At 48.6% G+C, this 23,592-nt stretch overlaps 1 protein-coding gene across 1 annotated transcript in view; it reads right to left on the bottom strand.

The window, feature by feature from the left end:
- Positions 1–23,592, bottom strand: part of LOC124010485 (coxsackievirus and adenovirus receptor homolog) — a 111,229-nt gene that overhangs the window by 11,307 nt on the left and 76,330 nt on the right. Inside the window, exon 3 of the mRNA XM_046322967.1 lies at positions 16,084–16,288. Within this exon, the coding sequence (XP_046178923.1) occupies positions 16,084–16,288 (205 nt within the window). The remainder of the gene's footprint in view (positions 1–16,083; positions 16,289–23,592) is intronic.

Genomic DNA, 23,592 nt, shown 5'->3' with positions numbered 1-23,592 from the left:
TCTGTCTGTCTGTCTGTCTGTCTGTCTGTCTGTCTGTCTGTCTGTCTGTCTGTCTGTCTGTCTGTCTGTCTGTCTGTCTGTCTGTCTGTCTGTCTGTCTGTGCCTGTCTGTCTGTGCCTGTCTGTCTGTGCCTGTCTGTCTGTGCCTGTCTGTCTGTGCCTGTCTGTCTGTGTCTGTCTGTCTGTGTCTGTCTGTCTGTGTCTGTCTGTCTGTGTCTGTCTGTCTGTGTCTGTCTGCTGGAGCGGTGGGGTGAGGAAGGGGGTACTATGCTAGGGATGGGAGGTGGGGTGGCATTTAGGAAGCCTGATTGGCGCTGTGTGTGTAGCCATGTGTGTATGTGCGACTGCCTCTCTTTCTCTCTCTGTGTGTCTGAGCGTTGTGCTGGAGCACTGACATGGTTTGGTAATGGGCGTTGTAACAAAGTCCGCCGAGAGGGGAGGACAGAACCATGTGGATTAACACCAGACGGCCCTGTGGGACACTACAGCACATAGTGCAGCGCCCAGCCCATCTAATCTAATAGGCAGGGGTCAGGACAGATAGAACGAGGGACGGGAGGAATGAGAGAACAGAGAGAAATTAAACGAGTACTGATGGATGGTTGGAGGGATGACGGGGGCCAAGGCTGCTCGCTCTCCTGACTTGGAGGTCGGCTGTCCACATGCACTGTGTGTGTGTGTCTTACAATGTAATACAGCAATGACATTTTGAATTCACATTAAAAGCTCAGTCAACATGACATATCAATGGCTACATATAAATCAACATGTAGAGGTTCCTATTGGAAATGGGTAAAAGATTCATCAGAGCAGATTTTTATGTGTGATATGAGCGAGAGATGAGGTCAAAGGAAGAAGAAAGAGACTAGTCTTTAGAGAGATACTGTAGAGACTAGATAGAGGGAGACCGTGATTGGTTGAGGTGGACTATATGGATGTGGTGTAATATGAAGGGCTAAGGATAAGGTAATTTATTGCTGTACTGGGCTACATTGAGGCACAGATAGGGTACAGTAGAGTATATATGGAGAAAGTGAGCGTGATACATTGCGGTAGACCACAGAGACGTGGTTATAAAGAGTGAGAAAGATTGGCTGTTAAATGTTAAAGGCTGTAGTGAGGTTTAGGCGGTTGATTGGTTGTTTGGGATTCAGATCAGGGAACTTGAGAGAACGTGATTGGCTGTTAAAGAATGTAGTGACCTATGGGTAGAGCAATGGTGATACATTGGTTGGGACTGAGGCCAAGGTGACAGAGTGAAAGTGAATGGCTGTTGAAGGTTGACGTGAAGTCTAGGCAGAGATGGTGAATGGTTGACGTGAAGTCTAGGCAGAGATGGTGAATGGTTGTGAGGGTTGATGTGAAGTCTAGGCAGAGATGGTGGAGGGTTGATGTGAAGTCGAGGCAGAGATGGTGAATGGTTGTGAGGGTTGACGTGAAGTCTAGGCAGAGATGGTGAATGGTTGACGTGAAGTCTAGGCAGAGATGGTGAATGGTTGACGTGAAGTCTAGGCAGAGATGGTGAATGGTTGACGTGAAGTCTAGGCAGAGATGGTGAATGGTTGATGTGAAGTCTAGGCAGAGATGGTGAATGGTTGATGGGAAGTCTAGGCAGAGATGGTGAATGGTTGATGGGAAGTCTAGGCAGAGATGGTGAATGGTTGATGGGAAGTCTAGGCAGAGATGGTGAATGGTTGATGGGAAGTCTAGGCAGAGATGGTGAATGGTTGTGAGGGTTGATGTGAAGTCCAGGCAGAGATGGTGAATGGTTGACGTGAAGTCTAGGCAGAGATGGTGAATGGTTGACGTGAAGTCTAGGCAGAGATGGTGAATGGTTGACGTGAAGTCTAGGCAGAGATGGTGAATGGTTGATGTGAAGTCTAGGCAGAGATGGTGAATGGTTGATGTGAAGTCTAGGCAGAGATGGTGAATGGTTGTGAGGGTTGATGTGAAGTCTAGGCAGAGATGGTGGAGGGTTGATGTGAAGTCGAGGCAGAGATGGTGAATGGTTGATGTGAAGTCGAGGCAGAGATGGTGAATGGTTGATGTGAAGTCGAGGCAGAGATGGTGAATGGTTGATGTGAAGTCTAGGCAGAGATGGTGAATGGTTGATGTGAAGTCTAGGCAGAGATGGTGAATGGTTGTGAGGGTTGATGTGAAGTCTAGGCAGAGATGGTGGAGGGTTGATGTGAAGTCGAGGCAGAGATGGTGAATGGTTGATGTGAAGTCGAGGCAGAGATGGTGAATAGTTGATGTGAAGTCTAGGCAGAGATGGTGAATGGTTGACGTGAAGTCTAGGCAGAGATGGTGAATGGTTGTGAGGGTTGATGTGAAGTCCAGGCAGAGATGGTGAATGGTTGACGTGAAGTCTAGGCAGAGATGGTGAATGGTTGACGGGAAGTCTAGGCAGAGATGGTGAATGGTTGTGAGGGTTGATGTGAAGTCTAGGCAGAGATGGTGGAGGGTTGATGTGAAGTCGAGGCAGAGATGGTGGAGGGTTGATGTGAAGTCGAGGCAGAGATGGTGAATGGTTGATGTGAAGTCGAGGCAGAGATGGTGAATAGTTGATGTGAAGTCTAGGCAGAGATGGTGAATGGTTGACGTGAAGTCTAGGCAGAGATGGTGAATGGTTGACGTGAAGTCTAGGCAGAGATGGTGAATGGTTGACGTGAAGTCTAGGCAGAGATGGTGAATGGTTGACGTGAAGTCTAGGCAGAGATGGTGAATGGTTGACGTGAAGTCTAGGCAGAGATGGTGAATGGTTGTGAGGGTTGACGTGAAGTCTAGGCAGAGATGGTGAATGGTTGACGTGAAGTCTAGGCAGAGATGGTGAATGGTTGATGGGAAGTCTAGGCAGAGATGGTGAATGGTTGTGAGGGTTGATGTGAAGTCCAGGCAGAGATGGTGAATGGTTGACGTGAAGTCTAGGCAGAGATGGTGAATGATTGTGAGGGTTGATGTGAAGTCTAGGCAGAGATGGTGAATGGTTGTGAGGGTTGATGTGAAGTCTAGGCAGAGATGGTGAATGGTTGTGAAGAGGCAGAGATGGTGAATGGTTGTGAAGTCTAGGCAGAGATGGTGAATGGTTGTGAGGGTTGATGTGAAGTCTAGGCAGAGATGGTGAATGGTTGTGAGGGTTGATGTGAAGTCCAGGCAGAGATGGTGAATGGTTGAATGGTTGATGGGAAGTCTAGGCAGAGATGGTGAATGATTTGAGGGTTGATGTGAAGTCTAGGCAGAGATGGTGAATGGTTGACGTGAAGTCTAGGCAGAGATGGTGAATGAATGAGGGTTGATGTGAAGTCCAGGCAGAGATGGTGAATGGTTGTGAGGGTTGATGTGAAGTCTAGGCAGAGATGGTGAATGGTTGATGGGAAGTCTAGGCAGATGGTGATGGTGAATGATTGTGAGGGTTGATGTGAAGTCTAGGCAGAGATGGTGAATGGTTGATGTGAAGTCTAGGCAGAGATGGTGAATGGTTTGTGAGGGGTTGATGTGAAGTCTAGGCAGAGATGGTGAATGGTTGATGATGGTTGATGTGAAGTCCAGGCAGAGATGGTGAATGTGAAGTCCAGGCAGAGATGGTGAATGGTTGACGTGAAGTCTAGGCAGAGATGGTGAATGGTTGACGTGAAGTCTAGGCAGAGATGGTGAATGGTTGATGTGAAGTCTAGGCAGAGATGGTGAATGGTTGTGAGGGTTGATGTGAAGTCTAGGCAGAGATGGTGAATGGTTGTGAGGGTTGATGTGAAGTCTAGGCAGAGATGGTGAATGGTTGTGAGGGTTGATGTGAAGTCTAGGCAGAGATGGTGAATGGTTGTGAGGGTTGTGAAGTCTAGGCAGAGATGGTGAATGGTTGACGTGAAGTCTAGGCAGAGATGGTGAATGGTTGACGTGAAGTCTAGGCAGAGATGGTGAATGGTTGATGGGAAGTCTAGGCAGAGATGGTGAATGGTTGTGAGGGTTGACGTGAAGTCTAGGCAGAGATGGTGAATGGTTGACGTGAAGTCTAGGCAGAGATGGTGAATGGTTGATGGGAAGTCTAGGCAGAGATGGTGAATGGTTGACGTGAAGTCTAGGCAGAGATGGTGAATGGTTGGCAGAGATGGTGAATGATTGTGAAGTGAAGGCAGCAGAGATGGTGAATGGTTGTGAGGGTTGACGTGAAGTCTAGGCAGAGATGGTGAATGGTTGATGGTGAATGGTTGAAGTCTAGGCAGAGATGGTGAATGGTTGATGGGAGATGGTGAATCTAGGCAGAGATGGTGAATGGTTGTGAGGGTTGATGTGAAGTCCAGGCAGAGATGGTGAATGGTTGACGTGAAGTCTAGGCAGAGATGGTGAATGGTTGATGGGAAGTCTAGGCAGAGATGGTGAATGATTGTGAGGGTTGATGTGAAGTCTAGGCAGAGATGGTGAATGGTTGTGAGGGTTGATGTGAAGTCTAGGCAGAGATGGTGAATGGTTGATGGGAAGTCTAGGCAGAGATGGTGAATGGTTGATGTGAAGTCTAGGCAGAGATGGTGAATGGTTGACGTGAAGTCTAGGCAGAGATGGTGAATGGTTGTGAGGGTTGATGTGAAGTCCAGGCAGAGATGGTGAATGGTTGACGTGAAGTCTAGGCAGAGATGGTGAATGGTTGACGTGAAGTCTAGGCAGAGATGGTGAATGGTTGACGTGAAGTCTAGGCAGAGATGGTGAATGGTTGTGAGGGTTGATGTGAAGTCCAGGCAGAGATGGTGAATGGTTGACGTGAAGTCTAGGCAGAGATGGTGAATGGTTGATGGGAAGTCTAGGCAGAGATGGTGAATGATTGTGAGGGTTGATGTGAAGTCTAGGCAGAGATGGTGAATGGTTGATGTGAAGTCTAGGCAGAGATGGTGAATGGTTGTGAGGGTTGATGTGAAGTCTAGGCAGAGATGGTGGAGGGTTGTGAGGGTTGATGTGAAGTCTAGGCAGAGATGGTGAATGGTTGTGAGGGTTGATGTGAAGTCCAGGCAGAGATGGTGAATGGTTGACGTGAAGTCTAGGCAGAGATGGTGAATGGTTGATGGGAAGTCTAGGCAGAGATGGTGAATGATTGTGAGGGTTGATGTGAAGTCTAGGCAGAGATGGTGAATGGTTGTGAGGGTTGATGTGAAGTCTAGGCAGAGATGGTGAATGGTTGATGGGAAGTCTAGGCAGAGATGGTGAATGGTTGTGAGGGTTGATGTGAAGTCTAGGCAGAGATGGTGAATGGTTGATGTGAAGTCTAGGCAGAGATGGTGAATGGTTGATGTCTAGGCAGAGATTGAATGGTGGGAAGTCTAGGCAGAGATGGTGAATGGTTGTGAGGGTTGACGTGAAGTCTAGGCAGAGATGGTGAATGGTTGTGAGGGTTGATGAAGTCTAGGCAGAGATGGTGAATGGTTGACGTGAAGTCTAGGCAGAGATGGTGAATGGTTGATGTGAAGTCTAGGCAGAGATGGTGAATGGTTGATGGGAAGTCTAGGCAGAGATGGTGAATGGTTGATGGGAAGTCTAGGCAGAGATGGTGAATGGTTGTGAGGGTTGATGTGAAGTCCAGGCAGAGATGGTGAATGGTTGACGTGAAGTCTAGGCAGAGATGGTGAATGGTTGATGGGAAGTCTAGGCAGAGATGGTGAATGATTGTGAGGGTTGATGTGAAGTCTAGGCAGAGATGGTGAATGGTTGTGAGGGTTGATGTGAAGTCTAGGCAGAGATGGTGAATGGTTGATGGGAAGTCTAGGCAGAGATGGTGAATGGTTGTGAGGGTTGATGTGAAGTCTAGGCAGAGATGGTGAATGGTTGATGTGAAGTCTAGGCAGAGATGGTGAATGGTTGTGAGGGTTGATGTGAAGTCTAGGGAGAGATGGTGAATGGTTGATGGGAAGTCTAGGCAGAGATGGTGAATGTTTGACGTGAAGTCTAGGCAGAGATGGTGAATGGTTGTGAGGGTTGACGTGAAGTCTAGGCAGAGATGGTGAATGGTTGACGTGAAGTCTAGGCAGAGATGGTGAATGGTTGATGTGAAGTCTAGGCAGAGATGGTGAATGGTTGATGTGAAGTCTAGGCAGAGATGGTGAATGGTTGACGTGAAGTCTAGGCAGAGATGGTGAATGGTTGACGTGAAGTCTAGGCAGAGATGGTGAATGGTTGATGTGAAGTCTAGGCAGAGATGGTGAATGGTTGACGTGAAGTCTAGGCAGAGATGGTGAATGGTTGACGTGAAGTCTAGGCAGAGATGGTGAATGGTTGACGTGAAGTCTAGGCAGAGATGGTGAATGGTTGTGAGGGTTGTTGATGTGCCTGTCCGGTGTGCTGTACTGACTGCAGGTGCTCTCTCCTCCTGTTAACGTCACTGTCCATCTTTAAACTAGCGGAGACAACACATAGCTCACAACGCTACCTGCACTCAGGGAAGATGCGTGTGTGTGTGTGTGTGTGTGTGTGTGTGTGTGTGTGTGTGTGTGTGTGTGTGTGTGTGTGTGTGTGTGTGTGTGTGTGTGTGTGTGTGTGTGTGTGTGTGTGTGTGTGTGTGTGTGTGTGTGTGTGTGTGTGTGTGTGTCCAAAATGCATGTTATTTTTAGTTTTTTAAACTAATGGACCGACGTCGGTTCAGTTATTTTAATTCCATTTAGTTGTTTCTTTCCCCCTTCTGTGAGCTCAATGCAGTTTCAGATCAAAACCAAACAGTGTGATGTAGTAGAGGGTTGTAGTTTCTAACAGGACAATATTCAACATAGCGCAGAAAATGTGGTAATTAACTACAATGACCATAATCCATTGCGCGCCTATTTGTCTGGTCGGTGTGGGGCAGACACAGAGAAATGAGAGAAGAACGCGTGAGGTAGCTCTACCTGAAAATACATGACCTAAGTGATTGATAGTTGGTATTTATAAAAGTATGTCTTATTTACTTTGAAGAACTACTAAAATAGTGATTTTGTCAGATCGCATAGGTAGCAGCTCTATAGAGATGAGGACTTGAATTATAAAAGTCATAAAACAAATCAAAGATTTCATTAAAGTATTGTGAATAAGTGATGGTTAATAAGTGATGGTTAATAAGTGATAAGCAGTAAATAAGTGATAAGCAGTAATGGGCAGTCACTACCATCATGGGACTTTGATTGTTTTATTCAGTGTTACAGAATTCAACCCACATAATGCATAATCCATTTCATGTAAAAAAAACTAATCAAAACCATAATGTTTTTATAATTGAACCGAAACCAAACCGTCCTCAAAAAGTAATCATCTCTTAGCGCTAGTGTGCGTGTGCGCACGTGTACATCTGAGAGAGTGTGTGTGACATGTCGGAGTGACCATGTCTGCCAAAGTTCTCTGGAGCATTTACATTGTGACCTGATGGGAATTCATTGTATTATTCTTTTGGACAAAATTCAGATTCACAAATGTATATTTACAAAAACTCCACCAAAAAAAAAAAAGATCAAATGTGTGCATATCCCTTACATGCTGATTAGACCGCTGGCGTGCGTGCGTCCGCCATCGCGCGCATGTTGATTTTGTCCACCCACACCAGACGCGATCAGGACACGCAGGTTTAAATATCAAAACAAACTCTGAACCAACTATATTAATTTGGGGAGAGGTCAAAAAGCATTAAACATTTATGGCAATTTAGCTAGCTAGCTTGCTGTTGCTAGCTACTTTCTCCTGGGATAAACTTTAGGTTGTTAATTTACCCGAAATGCACAAGGTCCTCTACTGTGACAATTAATCCACTGATAAAAGGGTAAACCAAATTTGTTTCCAGTAATCTCGTCTCGTTCAGGCTTCTTCTTCTTCGGACTTTACATGGCGGTTGGCAACTCACTTCAAGGTGCATTACCAATACCGACGAGACTGGAGTGTGAACCTCAGTTCATCTTTCAATCACCCACATGGATATATGCTCCTAAAAACCAATGAGGTGAGGCGAGACTTGCAGCGCATCGAGCGTCACAAATCTAACCAAGTTATATTTTAGCGTCTGGCTAAGCAGACTATTGTTGAAACGGACGAGCAGTGTGGTCAGCATGTTAAGGTCCTTGTGTAATGTGTTATTGTACCCTCGAGCCCAACAGTCCTTTGTATACTCTTTATGAATACTTTTGTTTCCCATTTAAATTTGTATTGATTTATTATTGTTAATTAAAAAAAAGAAGAACTGAAGATATACTTTGGAGCAGGCAAGAGGTCTTCATGTCTCCTTGTCACACTGCTCCCCTCGAGAATAGGAACAGCTCTGCCCCAGGGGTCAATGGCTTTAGGCCTGTCAGACCCACTACCGGGCAGCAGCAAGTAAGTATCGACAGACACTACATCATCAGCTCTGTGGCCAACTTAGGAGAAATGCCTCTGCATTGTATTTGCTCTAGTCAACTCAAGCCCATCTCTCAGCTGGCTCAGGTAATCATTGGACATTACTGAATCGATGTATCTTCTTCCCTGTAGAACTGAGAGAGAGGCTTCGAGCCAGGCTTACTGGTGTAAATTAATGTAGAACAGAGAGAGGCTTCGAGCCAGGCTTACTGGTGTAAATTAATGACTAGAAACCAGTTTGTTTTGGACACAACTTCCTGGTTAAGGCAGTTAAATATAACACCAACGAATTGTGTCACAACACCAATTTCTCAAAAGAGAGATGTTGTTAACCAGGAAAACAACAGAGTCCTAATCATACTTTATCCAGGCACTGGCAGTATTTACGATAAAGTGTGCAGGGCCTTAGTAATAGTTCCTATATTGTTTGACCACATCAGTCAGCCCACACCACTTTTCATACAGTATGTACATATGCTGAATGGTTGAGTGACTGGGGGAGTTTCAGAGTAAAGTTGACACAGGAACAGCCATACACTTGCCTGGCTACCCAGACTCCTTGATTCGGCCAAACAATATGCCACACCCACAGATGTTAGTTTGTTCTCCGCAATGAGTCTGGATCTGAATACCTCCCCGACGATTTCTAGAACACAAACACATTCTAATGGTTCTGATTGAGACTAGATATCGATGGGTTGGGCCAGAGTCAGAACACACATGGGTAGTGGCATTTTGAAAATTCGGCATTTGGCTTTGATACTCGGAAACATGGCTCTCCCGGGATACGCAGGATTCTCAGTACATCGCGCATACAGGAAAAAATATCTCTCCGGGAAGCAGAAGGGTGGAGGGGGGTGTTTCATGATTAAGGAATAATGGTGTAATTCTAGGAACATACAGGAACTCAACTGCTTTTGTTCACCTGACCTAGAATACCTCACAATTAAATGCAGACCATATTATCACCCAAGAGAATTCTCCTCCGCCATGGCTGTTTACATATCACATCAAGCCGAAACCTTGACTGTCCTCAAAGAACTTCACTGGACTTCATGCAAACCAGAAACCACATATCCTGAGGCTGCATTTATTGTCGCTGGGGATTTTAACAAAGCAAATCTGAGGACTAGGCTGTCGAAGTTCTATGAACACATAGACTGTCCTGACCATTGCTATTCAAACTTCCAGAATGCTTACAAGGCCCTCCCCCGCCCTCCTTTCGGCAAATCTGACCACGACTCCATCTTGCTCCTCCCGTCCTATAGGCAGAAACTCAAACAGGAAGTGCCTGTGCTTTGTACTATTCAATGCTGGTCTGACCAATCAGAATCCATGCGTCAGGATTGTTTTAATCACGTGGACTGGGATATGTTCCAGGTAGCTTGCGAAAATAATGTTGACGCAAACATGGATGTGGTGACTGAGTTAAGGAAGTGTATGATGTGGATGTAGTAGTACCCTCTGTGACTATTAAAACCTACCCTAACCAGAAACCGTGGATAGATGATAGCATTTGCACAAACCACTGCACAAACCATGGCAAGGCAACTGATAACATGGCAGAATATAAACAGTGGTTATTCACTCTGCAACGCGAAAAAACAAAGCTAAACGTCAGTATAGAGATAAAGTGGAGTCGCAATTCAACGGCTCAGATGCCAGACGTATGTGGCAGGGACTACAGACAATCACAGACTACAAAAGGAAAACCAGCCACGTCGCCGAGACCAACGTCTTGCTTCCGGACAGGCTAAACATATTCTTGGCACGCTTTGAGGATAACACAGTGCCACCGACGCAGCCCACTACAAAGGACTGTGGGCTCTCTGTGGCCAACGTGAGTAAGATATTTAAGCGCGTTAACCCTCGTAAGGCTGCCGGGCCAGATGGCATCCCTAGCAGTGTCCTCAGAGCATGCGCAGACCAGCTGGCTGGTGTGTTTACAGGCAATTTCAATCTCTCCCTATCCCAGTCTGCTGTCATCACGCTTCAAGACGGCCACCATTGTTCCTGTACCCAAGAAGGCAAAGGTAACTGAACATGACTATCGCCCCATAGCACTAACCTCTGTCACCATGAAGTGCTTTGAGAGACTACCTTACCTGCCACCCTAGACCCACTTCAATTTGCTTATTGCCCCAATAGATCCACAGACGATGCAATCGCCATCACTCCGCACACTTCCCTATCCCTTCTGGACAAGAGGAATAACTATGTAAGAATGCTGTTTACTGACTATAGCTCAGCATTCAATACCCTAGTACCCTCCAAGCTCATCATTAAGCTTGAAGCCCTGGGTCTGAACCCTGCTCTGTGCAACTGGGTACTGGACTTCCTGACGGGCCTCCCCCAGGTGGTGAAGGTAGGAAACTAACTCCACTCCACTGATCCTCAACACTGGGGCCTCACAATGGTGCATGCTCAGCCCCCACCCCTGTAGTCCCTGTTCACCATTGACTGCGTGGCCAAGCATGCCTCCAACTCAATCATCAAGTTTGCAGATAACACAACAGTAGTAGGCTTGATTACCAATGATGACGTGACAACCTATAGGAAGGTGGCGAGGGCTCTGGGAGTGTGGTGCCTGGAAAACAACCTCTCACTCAAAGTCAACAAAACAAAGGAGATGATCGTGGACTTCAAGAAAATGCAGAGAGTGCACCCCATTATCTACATTGACAGGACTGCAGTGGAGGAGGTGGAAAGCTTCAAGTTCCTTGGCGTACACATCACTGACAAACTGAAATGGACCACCCACAGACAGCATGGTAAAGATGGCGCAACAGAGCCTCTTCAACCTTAGGAGGCAAAATACATTTAAAGTAAAACAAGTCCTATATCGACATAACCTGAAAGGCCACTCAGCAAGGAAGAAGCCACTGCTCCAAAACCACCATGAAAAATCCAGACTACGGTTTGCAACTGCACAGATCATACCTTTTGAACAAATGTCCTCTGGTCTGATGAAACAAAAATAGAACTGTTTGGCCATAATGACCATTGTTATGTTTGGAGGAAAAGGGGGGAGGGTTGCAAGTCCAAGAACACCATCCTAACCGTAAAGCACGGAGGTGGCAGCATCATGTTGTCGGGGTGCTTCGCTGCAGGAGGGACTGGTGCACTTCACAAAATAGATGGCCACATGAGGAAGGAAAATTATGTGGATATCTTGAAGCAGCATTTCAAGTCATCCGTCAGGAAGTTAAAACTTGGTCACAAATGACCCGAAGCATACTTCCAAAGTTGTGGCAAAATGGCTTAAGGACAACAAATTCAAGGTATTGGAGTGGCCATCACAAAGCCCTGACCTCAATCCCATAGAACATTTGTTGGCATTGTTGAAAAAGCCTGTGCGAGCAAGGAGACCTACAAACTTGACTAAGTTACACCAGCCAAGTCAGGAGGAATGGGCCAAAAAGCTTGTGGAAGGCTACCCGAAACGTTTGACCAAAGCTAAACCATTTAAAGGCAATGCTACCAAATACTAATTGAGTGTATATAAACTTCTGGCCCACTGGGAATGTGATAAAATAAATAAAAGCTGAAATATATCTCTACTATTATTCTGACATTTCACATTCTTAAAATAAAGTGATGACCTTAACTGATCTACGACAGGGTATTTTTACTATATCAAATAAAATTTTATTTGTCACATACACATGGTTAGCAGATGCTAATGCGAGTGTAGCGAAATGTTTGTGCTTCTAGTTCCGACAATGCAGTAGTAACCAACAAGTAATCTAACCTAACAATTCCACAACTGCTACCTTATACACACAAGTGTAAAAGGATAAAGAATATGTACATAAAGATATGAATGAGTGATGGTACAGAACGGCATAGGCAAGATGCAGTAGATGGTATCGAGTACAGTATATACATATGAGATGAGTAATGTAGGGTATGTAAACATTATATTAAGTGGCATTGTTTAAAGTGGTTAGTGATACATTTTTTACATCACTTTCCATTATTAAAGTGGCTGGAGTTGAGTCAGTATGTTACCAGCAGCCACTCAATGTTAGTGGTGGCTGTTTAACAGTCTGATGGCCTTGAGATAGAAACTGTTTTTCAGTCTCTCGGACCCTGCTTTGATGCACCTGTACTGACCTCGCCTTCTTGATGATAGCGGGGCGAACAGGCAGTTGCTCGGGTGGTTGTTGTCCTTGATGATCTTTATGGCCTTCCTGTGACATCGGGTGGTGTAGGTGTCCTGGAGGGCAGGTAGTTTGCCCCCGGTGATGCATTGTGCAGGCCTCACTACCCTCTGGAGAGCCTTACGGTTGTGGGCAGAGCAGTTGCCGTACCCGGCGGTGATACAGAACGACAGGATGCACTCGATTGTGCATCTGTAAAAGTTTGTGAGTGCTTTTGGTGACAAGCCAAATTTCTTCTGCCTCCTGAGATTGAAGAGGCGCTGCTGCACCTTCTTCACAACGCTGTCTGTGTGGGTGGACCAATCCAGTTTGTCCATGATGTGTACGCAGAGGAACTTAAAACTTACTAGCCTCTCCACTATAGTCCCGTCGATGTGGATAGGGAGGTGCTCCCTCTGCTGTTTCCTGAAGTCCACGATAATCTCCTTTGTTTTGTTGAGTGTGAGGTTATTTTCCTGACACCACATTCTGAGGGCCCTCACCTCCTCCCTGTATGCCGTCTCGTCGTTGTTGGTAATCAAGCCTACCACTGTAGTGTCGCCCGCAAACTTGATGATTGATTTGGAGGCGTGCATGGCCATGCAGTCAATGGTGAACCGGGACTATAGGAGAGGGCCCAGAACGCACCCTTGTGGGGCCCCAGTGTTGAGGATCAGCGGGGTGGAGATGTTGTTACCTACCCTCACCACCTGGGGGCGGTACGTCAGGAAGTCCAGTACCCAGTTGCACAGAGCGGGGTTGAGACCCAGGGTCTTGAGCTTGATGATGAGTTTGGAGGATACTATGGTGTTAAATGCTGAGCTGTAGTTGATGAACAGCATTCTCATATAGGTATTCCTCTTGTCCAGATGGGTTAGGGCAGTGTGCAGTGTGGTTGCGATTGCGTCATCTGTGGACCTATTGGGGCGGTAAGCAAATTGGAGTAGGTCTAGGGTGTCAGGTAGGGTGGAGATAATATGGTCCTTGACTAGTCTCTCAAAGCATTTCAAGATGACGGAAGTGAGTGCTACGGGGTGGTAGTCGTTCAGCTCAGTTACCTTAGCTTTCTTGGGAACAGGAACAATGGTGGCTCTCTTGAAGCATGAGGGGACAGCAGACTGGGATAAGGATTGATTGAATATGTCCGTAAACACATCAGCCAGCTGGTCTGCGCATGCTTTGAGGACGCCGTCTGGGCCTGCAGCCTTGCGAGGGTTAACACGTTTAGATGTTTTACTCACGTCGGCTGCAGCGAAACAGAGTCTGCAGGTTTTGGTAACAGGCCGTGTCAGGAATTGTACTAGGATTAAATGTCAGGAATTGTGAAAAACTGAGTTTAAATGTATTTGACTAAGGTGTATGTAAACCTCCGACTTATATATACTTATATATATATATATATATATATATACTGTTTTCTATACTATTCTATGGTATCTCATTCACTTAATGTTTACATACCTTACATTACTCATCTCATATGTATATACAGGTTTTCTATACTATTCTACAGTATCTTAGCGTGTTCCGCTCAGACATCGCTCGTCCATATGTAAATTGTCTTAATTCTTACTTAGATGTGTGTGTATTGGGTAGATGTTGTGTAATTTGTTAGATATTACCGCACTGTCAGAGCTGGAAGCACAAGAATTTCGTACACCCGCAATAACATCTGCTAATCACGTGTATGTAACCAATAAAATGTGACTTGATTCGAGATGATCCAATCGCTGATAACTTTCTTTTGTACAACACACCTCGTTTTGACCACAAGTGACTTCAACGATGGCAGTCTCAGACTGAAGTGCACTATATATACAAAAGTATGTTGACAACCCTTCAAATTAGTGGATTCTGCTTTTTCAGTGACACCCATTGCTGACAGGTGTAAAAACCAAACACATAGTCATGCAATCTCCATAGACAAACATTGGCAGTAGAATGGCCTTACTGAAGAGCTCAGTGATTTTCAATATGGTACGTCATAGGATACCACATTTCCAACAAGTCAGTTTGTCAAATTTCCACGCTGCTAGAGCTTAGTTGACCAGGGGATTGTGTTTGAGTTTGTGTGGCAAGACCACTGTTATAGTAAAGTGGAAACGTCTAGAAGGAACTACGGCTCAGTGGTAGGCCACACAAACTCACAGACTGCTGAAGCACAGAGCGTAAAGATCGACCAAGTTCCAAACTGCCTGTGGAAGTAACGTCAGCACAAGAAGTGTTTGTCAGCAGCTTTATGAAATGGGTTTCCATGGCCAAGCGAGCAGCCGGAGAGGTGTAAAGCTCACCTCCACTGGACTCTGGAGCAGTGGAAACGCGTTCTCTGGTGTGACAAATCACGCTTCACAATCTGGCAGTCCGACGGACAAATCTTGGTTCGGCAGATGGCAGGAGAAAGCTACCTGCCCGAATGCATAGTGCCAACTGTTAAGTTTGGTGGAGGAATAATAGTCTGGGGCTGTTTTTCATGGTTCGAGCTCAGCCCCTTGGTTCCAGTGAAAGGAAATCTTAACGCTACAGCAATGACATTCTAGACGATTCTTTGCTTTAACTTTGTGGCCCTTTCCTGTTTCAGCTTGACAATGCCAACGTGCACAAAGCGAGGTCCATACAAAAATGGTTTGTCGAGATCGGTGTGGAAGAACTTGACTGGCCTGTACAGAGCCCTGACCTCAACCCCATTGAACACCTTTGGGATGAATTGGAACGCCGACTGCGAACCAGGCCTAATCACCAACATCATAGCCCGACCTCCCTTACGCTCATGGCTGAATGGAATCAAGACCCGGCAGCAATGTTCCAACATCTAGTGGAAAGTCTTCTCAGAAGAGTGGAGGATGTTATAGCAGCAAGGGGGGGGACAAACTCCATATTAATGCCCATAATTTTGGAAAGACGACCATGTCCACATACTTTTGGTCATGTAGTTTAGTGTGGGTATCAAACAGAGCAGTGGAAGGATTCAGTTTGAGTCGTCAGGCAAGCCACACACCGCAAGTCTGGTTGCACAGGGAAGTGTGTGAGTATATAGCAGCTGGATTAGTATAATCATCACTATGAATGTTCTGCTTATCTCACACCCTAGTGATGACAAATCAGCCATGTACGCATTGTACATTTCACAAGACTATTGTCAATTAGCTATATTAAATTGGCAATTAGTAGGCTATTGGACGTTTTGATGTCCTCTGATAATAGTGACATAGCTCTTTCCTATCAGTCTATGGATTGAATGGGACTGCAATCTATGACCCCACTAGGAAGGTTAAACATACCACCACACCAGGGGAGGTTGGTGGGAGGAGCTATATGAGGACAGGCTCATTGTAATGGCTAGAATGGAATTAATAGAATGGTGTCAAATGTGGCTTCCATACATTTGATACCATTCCATTAATTCCATTCCAGCCATTACAATGAGCCTGTCTTCCTATACATCCCCCCACCAACCTCTACTGCACCGCACCATTTTAGAGGGGAGCATTGCATCTAGTCAGCCACATGTACCCTTTAAAAGGGCATTGTGTTTGGAGTTTTTACACAATAGATAGATAGGTAAAGTAGTGGCTGTTTAAGATTTAAAATGTCACCCGTGGTGTCTCACTCACCCATGACAGTCAGCAGCATCTTCCTGCTGCGGATGCCCGGGGCCTTCTTCACCTTGCACTGGTAGGTTCCAGTGTCGCTAGACTTCAGACCCGTCAAGTTGATGGAAGCGTCACCATTCTTCGGGTCGGCTGAGTTGAAGTGGGCTCGCCCCTTCACTGCAGGGTAGTAGTCCTCATAGGCCCTGTCCCCAGAGTATAGGATCACCTGGAGAGAGAGACACACGGGAAGGAGGGGGGGAGAGAGAGACACACGGGAAGGAGGGGGGAGAGAGAGACACACGGGAAGGAGGGGGAGAGAGAGACACACGGGAAGGAGGGGGAGAGAGAGACACACGGGAAGGAGGGGGAGAGAGAGACACACGGGAAGGAGGGGGAGAGAGAGACACACGGGAAGGAGGGGGAGAGAGAGACACGGGAAGGAGGGGGAGAGAGAGACACGGGAAGGAGGGGGAGAGAGAGACACATGGGAAGGAGGGGGAGAGAGAGACACATGGGAAGGAGGGGAGAGAGAGACACATGGGAAGGAGGGGAGAGAGAGACACATGGGAAGGAGGGGAGAGAGAGACACACATGGGAAGGAGGGGAGAGAGAGAGACACATGGGAAGGAGGGGGGAGAGAGAGACACATGGGAAGGAGGGGGAGAGAGACACATGGGAAGGAGGGGGGATGGGAAGGAGGGGGAGAGAGACACATGGGAAGGAGACACATGGGAAGGAGGGGGAGAGAGACACATGGGAAGGAGGGGGAGAGAGACACATGGGAAGGAGGGGGGAGAGAGACACGGGAAGGAGGGGGAGAGAGAGACACGGGAAGGAGGGGGAGAGAGAGACACGGGAAGGAGGGGGAGAGAGAGACACGGGAAGGAGGGGGGGAGAGACACGGGAAGGAGGGGGGGAGAGAGACACACGGGAAGGAGGGGGGAGAGAGAGAGAGACAGGAAGGAGGGGAGAGAGGAAGGAGGGGGGAGAGAGAGAGAGACACACGGGAAGGAGGGGGAGAGAGAGAGAGACACACGGGAAGGAGGGGAAGAGAGAGAGAGAGACACACGGGAAGGAGGGGGAGAGAGAGAGAGACACACGGGAAGGAGGGGGAGAGAGAGAGACACATGGGAAGGAGGGGGGAGAGAGAGAGACACATGGGAAGGAGGGGGAGAGAGAGAGACACATGGGAAGGAGGGGGAGAGAGAGAGACACATGGGAAGGAGGGGGAGAGAGAGAGACACATGGGAAGGAGGGGGAGAGAGAGAGACACATGGGAAGGAGGGGGGAGAGAGACACATGGGAAGGAGGGGGAGAGAGACACATGGGAAGGAGGGGGAGAGAGAGACATGGGAAGGAGGGGGGAGAGAGACATGGGAAGGAGACATGGGAATGGGAAGGAGGGGGAGAGAGACATGGGAAGGAGGGGGAGAGAGACATGGGAAGGAGGGGGAGAGAGACATGGGAAGGAGGGGGAGAGAGAGACATGGGAAGGAGGGGGAGAGAGAGACATGGGAAGGAGGGGGAGAGAGAGACATGGGACGGAGGGGGGGGAGACATGGGACGGAGGGGGAGACATGGGACGGAGGGGGGGGACATGGGACGGAGGGGGGGACATGGGACGGAGGGGGGAGACATGGGAAGGAGGGGGGAGACACATGGGAAGGAGGGGGGAGACACACGGGAAGGAGGGGGGGGGGAGAGACACACGGGAAGGAGGGGGGGAGAGAGAGAGAGACACACGGGAAGGAGGGGGAGAGAGAGAGACACACGGGAAGGGGGGAGAGAGAGAGAGACACACGGGAGGGGGGGAGAGAGAGAGACACACGGGAGGGGGGAGAGAGAGAGAGACACACGGGAGGGGGAGAGAGAGAGAGAGACACACGGGGGGGGAGAGAGAGAGAGACACACGGGAGGGGGGAGAGAGAGAGAGACACACGGGAGGGGGGAGAGAGAGAGAGACACACGGGGAGGGGAGAGAGAGAGAGAGACACACGGGAGGGGGAGAGAGAGAGAGAGACACACGGGGGAGGGGGGAGAGAGAGAGAGACACACGGGAAGGAGGGGGAGAGAGAGAGAGACACACGGGGAGGGGGGAGAGAGAGAGAGAGACACACGGGGGGGGGGAGAGAGAGAGAGACACACGGGGAGGGGGGAGAGAGAGAGAGACACACGGGGAGGGGGAGAGAGAGAGAGACACACGGGAAGGAGGGGGAGAGAGAGAGAGACACACGGGAAGGAGGGGGAGAGAGAGAGAGACACGGGAAGGAGGGGGAGAGAGAGAGAGACACGGGAAGGAGGGGGAGAGAGAGAGACATGGGAAGGAGGGGGAGAGAGACATGGGAAGGGGGGGAGAGAGACATGGGAAGGAGGGGGAGAGAGACATGGGAAGGAGGGGGAGAGAGAGACATGGGAAGGAGGGGGAGAGAGAGACATGGGAAGGAGGGGGAGAGACATGGGACGGAGGGGGAGACATGGGACGGAGGGGGGGACATGGGACGGAGGGGGGAGACATGGGAAGGAGGGGGGGAGACACACGGGAAGGAGGGGGAGGGGGAGAGACACACGGGAAGGAGGGGGGAGAGAGAGAGAGACACACGGGAGGAGGGAGAGAGAGAGAGAGACACACGGGAGGGGGAGAGAGAGAGAGAGACACACGGGAGGGGGAGAGAGAGAGAGAGACACACGGGAGGGGGAGAGAGAGAGAGAGACACACGGGGGGGGAGAGAGAGAGAGAGACACACGGGAGGGGGAGAGAGAGAGAGAGACACACGGGAGGGGGGAGAGAGAGAGAGAGACACACGGGAGGGGGGAGAGAGAGAGAGACACACGGGAGGGGGGAGAGAGAGAGAGAGACACACGGGGGGGGAGAGAGAGAGAGAGACACACGGGAGGGGGAGAGAGAGAGAGAGACACACGGGAGGGGGAGAGAGAGAGAGAGACACACGGGAGGGGGGAGAGAGAGAGAGAGACACACGGGAGGGGGAGAGAGAGAGAGAGACACACGGGAGGGGGAGAGAGAGAGAGAGACACACGGGAGGGGGGAGAGAGAGAGAGAGACACACGGGGAGGGGGAGAGAGAGAGAGAGACACACGGGGAGGGGGAGAGAGAGAGAGAGACACACGGGGGGGGGGGAGAGAGAGAGAGACACACGGGGAGGGGGAGAGAGAGAGAGACACACGGGAAGGAGGGGGAGAGAGAGAGACACACGGGAAGGGGGGGAGAGAGAGAGACACACGGGAAGGAGGGGGAGAGACACACGGGAAGGAGGGGGAGAGACACACGGGAAGGAGGGGGAGAGAGAGAGACACACGGGAAGGAGGGGGAGAGAGACACGGGAAGGAGGGGGGGAGAGACACACGGGAAGGAGGGGGAGAGAGAGACACGGGAAGGAGGGGGGAGAGAGAGACACGGGAAGGAGGGGGAGAGAGAGACACACGGGAAGGAGGGGGAGAGAGAGACACGGGAAGGAGGGGGAGAGAGAGACACGGGAAGGAGGGGGAGAGAGAGACACGGGAAGGAGGGGGAGAGAGAGACACGGGAAGGAGGGGGAGAGAGAGACACGGGAAGGAGGGGGAGAGAGAGACACGGGAAGGAGGGGGAGAGAGAGACACGGGAAGGAGGGGGAGAGAGAGACACGGGAAGGATGGGAGAGAGAGAGACACGGGAAGGAGGGGGAGAGAGAGACACGGGAAGGATGGAGGAGAGAGAGACACGGGAAGGAGGGGGGAGACACGGGAACGGGGAGGGGGGAGAGACACGGGAAGGAGGGGGAGAGAGAGACACGGGAAGGAGGGGGGGAGAGAGACACGGGAAGGAGGGGGAGAGAGAGACACGGGAAGGAGGGGGGGAGAGAGACACGGGAAGGAGGGGGAGAGAGACACGGGAAGGAGGGGGAGAGAGACACGGGAAGGAGGGGGAGAGAGACACGGGAAGGAGGGGGGAGAGAGACACGGGAAGGAGGGGGAGAGAGACACGGGAAGGAGGGGGAGAGAGAGACACGGGAAGGAGGGGGGAGAGAGAGACACGGGAAGGAGGGGGAGAGAGAGACACGGGAAGGAGGGGGAGAGAGAGACACGGGAAGGAGGGGGGAGAGAGAGACACGGGAAGGAGGGGGAGAGAGAGACACGGGAAGGAGGGGGAGAGAGAGACACGGGAAGGATGGGGGGAGAGAGAGACATGGGAAGGAGGGGGGAGAGACATGGCAAGGAGGGGGGGAGAGAGACATGGGAAGGAGGGGGGAGAGAGACATGGGAAGGAGGGGGAGAGAGACATGGGAAGGGGGGGGAGAGACATGGGAAGGAGGGGGGAGACATGGGAAGGAGGGGGAGAGACATGGGAAGGAGGGGGAGAGAGAGACACATGGGAAGGAGGGGGAGAGACATGGGAAGGAGGGGGAGAGACATGGGAAGGAGGGGGAGAGACATGGGAAGGAGGGGGAGAGACATGGGAAGGAGGGGGAGAGACATGGGAAGGAGGGGGAGAGACATGGGAAGGAGGGGGAGAGACATGGGAAGGAGGGGGGAGAGGGGAAGGAGGGAGAGATGGGAAGGAGGGAGGGAGAAATAAATCAAGGAATAGAAAGAGAATTAGTGAGGCAGCTATATGTACAAGAAATCAAGCCTGGAAAAATAATCCAAGCTGTTATTGCGAGACTGCAAACGGGCACCCTGTCTTTGTTCACTAAAACAACCGATACTGAGGGAGAGTGAGTCAGTTTGTAACATTCTTATCTCACTAACAACCTGCAGTGCCTGGCTCTGGCTTGTTTTTGCCCTTTCATGTCCATGCTGCTGAGCTGTGGTATGGCATGGAACAAACAAAGCCCTACTGTGGAGTCAAATCAACACCTGCTGTGTCAACACAGACCAAGAGAGAGCTCTGCCCTGGGCTCAACAACAGCCCCCAGCGCTCCCTTCCAGCACCTCCCTACCCCCCGTCTGTCTCTCCCACTTCCCTCCGACACAGAGCGACGAGGAGAAGGCAGGAGATGGAGTCAAGGTGGAGCCAACGGACAACTAGCCGCACAGGAGAAGCATAGAGGCAGAGTAAACAAGGATTGGGAGGGCGGGCCAAACTAAAAATGAAAGGATTCCAATTGTAATTCTCTCACACTGCAGGCAGACAACAGGCCCATCATTCTCCATTTTCCATGGAGATGGTCAGATACAGGAGCTCATGGCGTGTGCCGTGATCCTAATCATACACACGTACTGACAACCCAGGCTGGAGAAGAGAAGAAATAGATAGACAAACAGAACAGAGGGCGGTGGGCTGAGAGGCAGTGAAAGAAGAGAAAAACAGAGAACCAGATGGACTGCGAATCGTCTAGCAGCTCGGCTGGGGATCCTTGTGTAGAGCCCATGACTGCCAAGCCAAGGCTGGCTGTGTAGCTAGAATACATCTTGAACATACTGTATTAGCCACTAAACCTGTAATGCAGAACACCTGGATCCCAGGAGAGACACTGAGACCTCAAACTAACACTGGGATCAGAGCAACAGCAGTAAAAACAAGATGAAAATGTGGAGGGGAGGAAATTAAATTGCCCGAGGCACTGAGGTAGAGACAGGCAACAAAGCACTCAGTCTCACACTGACACACACACACACACACACACACACACACACACACACACACACACACACACACACACACACACACACACACACACACACACACACACACACACACACACACACACACACACACACACACACACACACACACACACACACACACACACACACACTCTGCATGTAGGGCTGGGCAATATATTGCATTGATTAGATTCATCAGAATGTAATGTTTTAGTACAATGTTCCAAATGACTATCGAAAGAAAATACTATTTTGTTTTTATGAGTGCTCCGTCTTTCTGGTCTCTTCCCCTTCGCTCCTTATGCGCTGTGCACCTTGCCAATCACAGACACCAAGCCTCTCACCCTACCGCTCACAACAACAAAGACGAAAGATCACTTCTTCCTCTTTGGCAAGCAGTTTCAACTCTCCTTCTGCATTTCAGGTTTGGCCCAAAAGAATAAAAAATAATCATAAATTAAATAAAAATGGTCATATGGACAGCGATATAGACATTATTTTACTGTACTAGATGAAAACGTACCCTTTCTAACGATACCGTTTTTATGTCTCATCTCCCAACAGAGCAGACCCTACTAAAACGACCCTACTAAAACGACCCTACCTAAACGACCCAACCAAAACGACCCAACCAAAACGAGAGTAGGGTAACTGAGGAAATAGTCTATTTACGGACAGATAAAAGCAACGTTTGGTAAGATTTAGATATGTGAATACTGGCTATCCTTAGACAAACTCATTTTAAGCAAAATAAGTGGGCAGAATATTTTGTTGTGGTTATTCAATATAAACAGAAGTGTTTTGCTCCACTGTCTGCAAAACACCCTCTATGGGGAAAAATGCCCCCTGAAGATTAGTGTGTTAAAATACATTTATTTTAATTGACTCTTAAAAGCTAGTCTAGGTATCTTATTTTAATAAATCAAATATCGGAACAAAATGACATTGCACATCTCACTATTAGTGCAGAGCGATTTTCTGACATTGGTTCAATTATTTGAATTCATTTTGTTCAGTTGTGAGCTCGATGTACAGTTTGTCAAGATAAATCAGATGAAGCCGGAACAGTGCGATGTGAGAGTTAACATGGGAAGGAGGGGTGGGAGTTGTAGTTTCCTACAGGCCAATACTCTACATAGTTTAGCACAGAAAATGTGGCAATTAACTACATTGACCATAAACCATTGCGCACCTGCATAAACTTGTCCGGTCTGTGCGCAGCAGACACGGAGACAGAGAATATTAGCCGCAATCGAGGAGGATAGAAAGCAGTTGCTTCGCAAGCCTGAAAATATCTGATACCTGATTGATAGTTGGTATTCATAAAGGTATGCCTTATTTACTTTGAAGAACTACTAAAATAGTGATTGTCAGACAACATAGGCGGCAGCTCTATACAGATGAGATGACTTGAAAGTTAAATAAAATACTTTTATTAAAGTAATATGAATAAATGATGGTGAATAAGTGATAAGCAGTAATGGACAGTCACTACCATCATGGGACTTCAATTAAATGTTTTATTCAGTGTTACAGCATTCAACTCACATAATGCATTTAACGGGTTTTTTTAAAACAGAAAACTGTGCTATTTTTATTTCATATAATTGAACTGAAACCCCAAGAAAATTAACAAAAAAACGAACGCCCCCGTTTGTCGTACGCGGCATTGCGGTACCAAATAGGCCTACCGCTAGCAGCATTTTAGCCATAGACGTATGTGCTAGCTGTTCAGTCTCTGTTTTATAAATGTGCGATGAGCATAAAAATCCACATTCATAAGAAATTGGCAACTTGTTCTCATTCTGAGAAATAAGTACAATTTCTATTCAGGTAGGTCACATGAACAATATCTAAATCAAAAGGTGAACAAGATGTTGTTTAAACAGTTGGAGACAGACAGGAGGGTGTATTCATAACAGTTCAACT

Source organism: Oncorhynchus gorbuscha, linkage group LG02 (genome assembly GCF_021184085.1).
Source record: "Oncorhynchus gorbuscha isolate QuinsamMale2020 ecotype Even-year linkage group LG02, OgorEven_v1.0, whole genome shotgun sequence".
In the NCBI taxonomy this organism is placed as follows: Eukaryota; Metazoa; Chordata; class Actinopteri; order Salmoniformes; family Salmonidae; genus Oncorhynchus; species Oncorhynchus gorbuscha.
The sequence above is the reverse complement of the archived record's forward strand: the minus strand, read 5'-3'. Positions and strand labels throughout refer to the sequence as shown.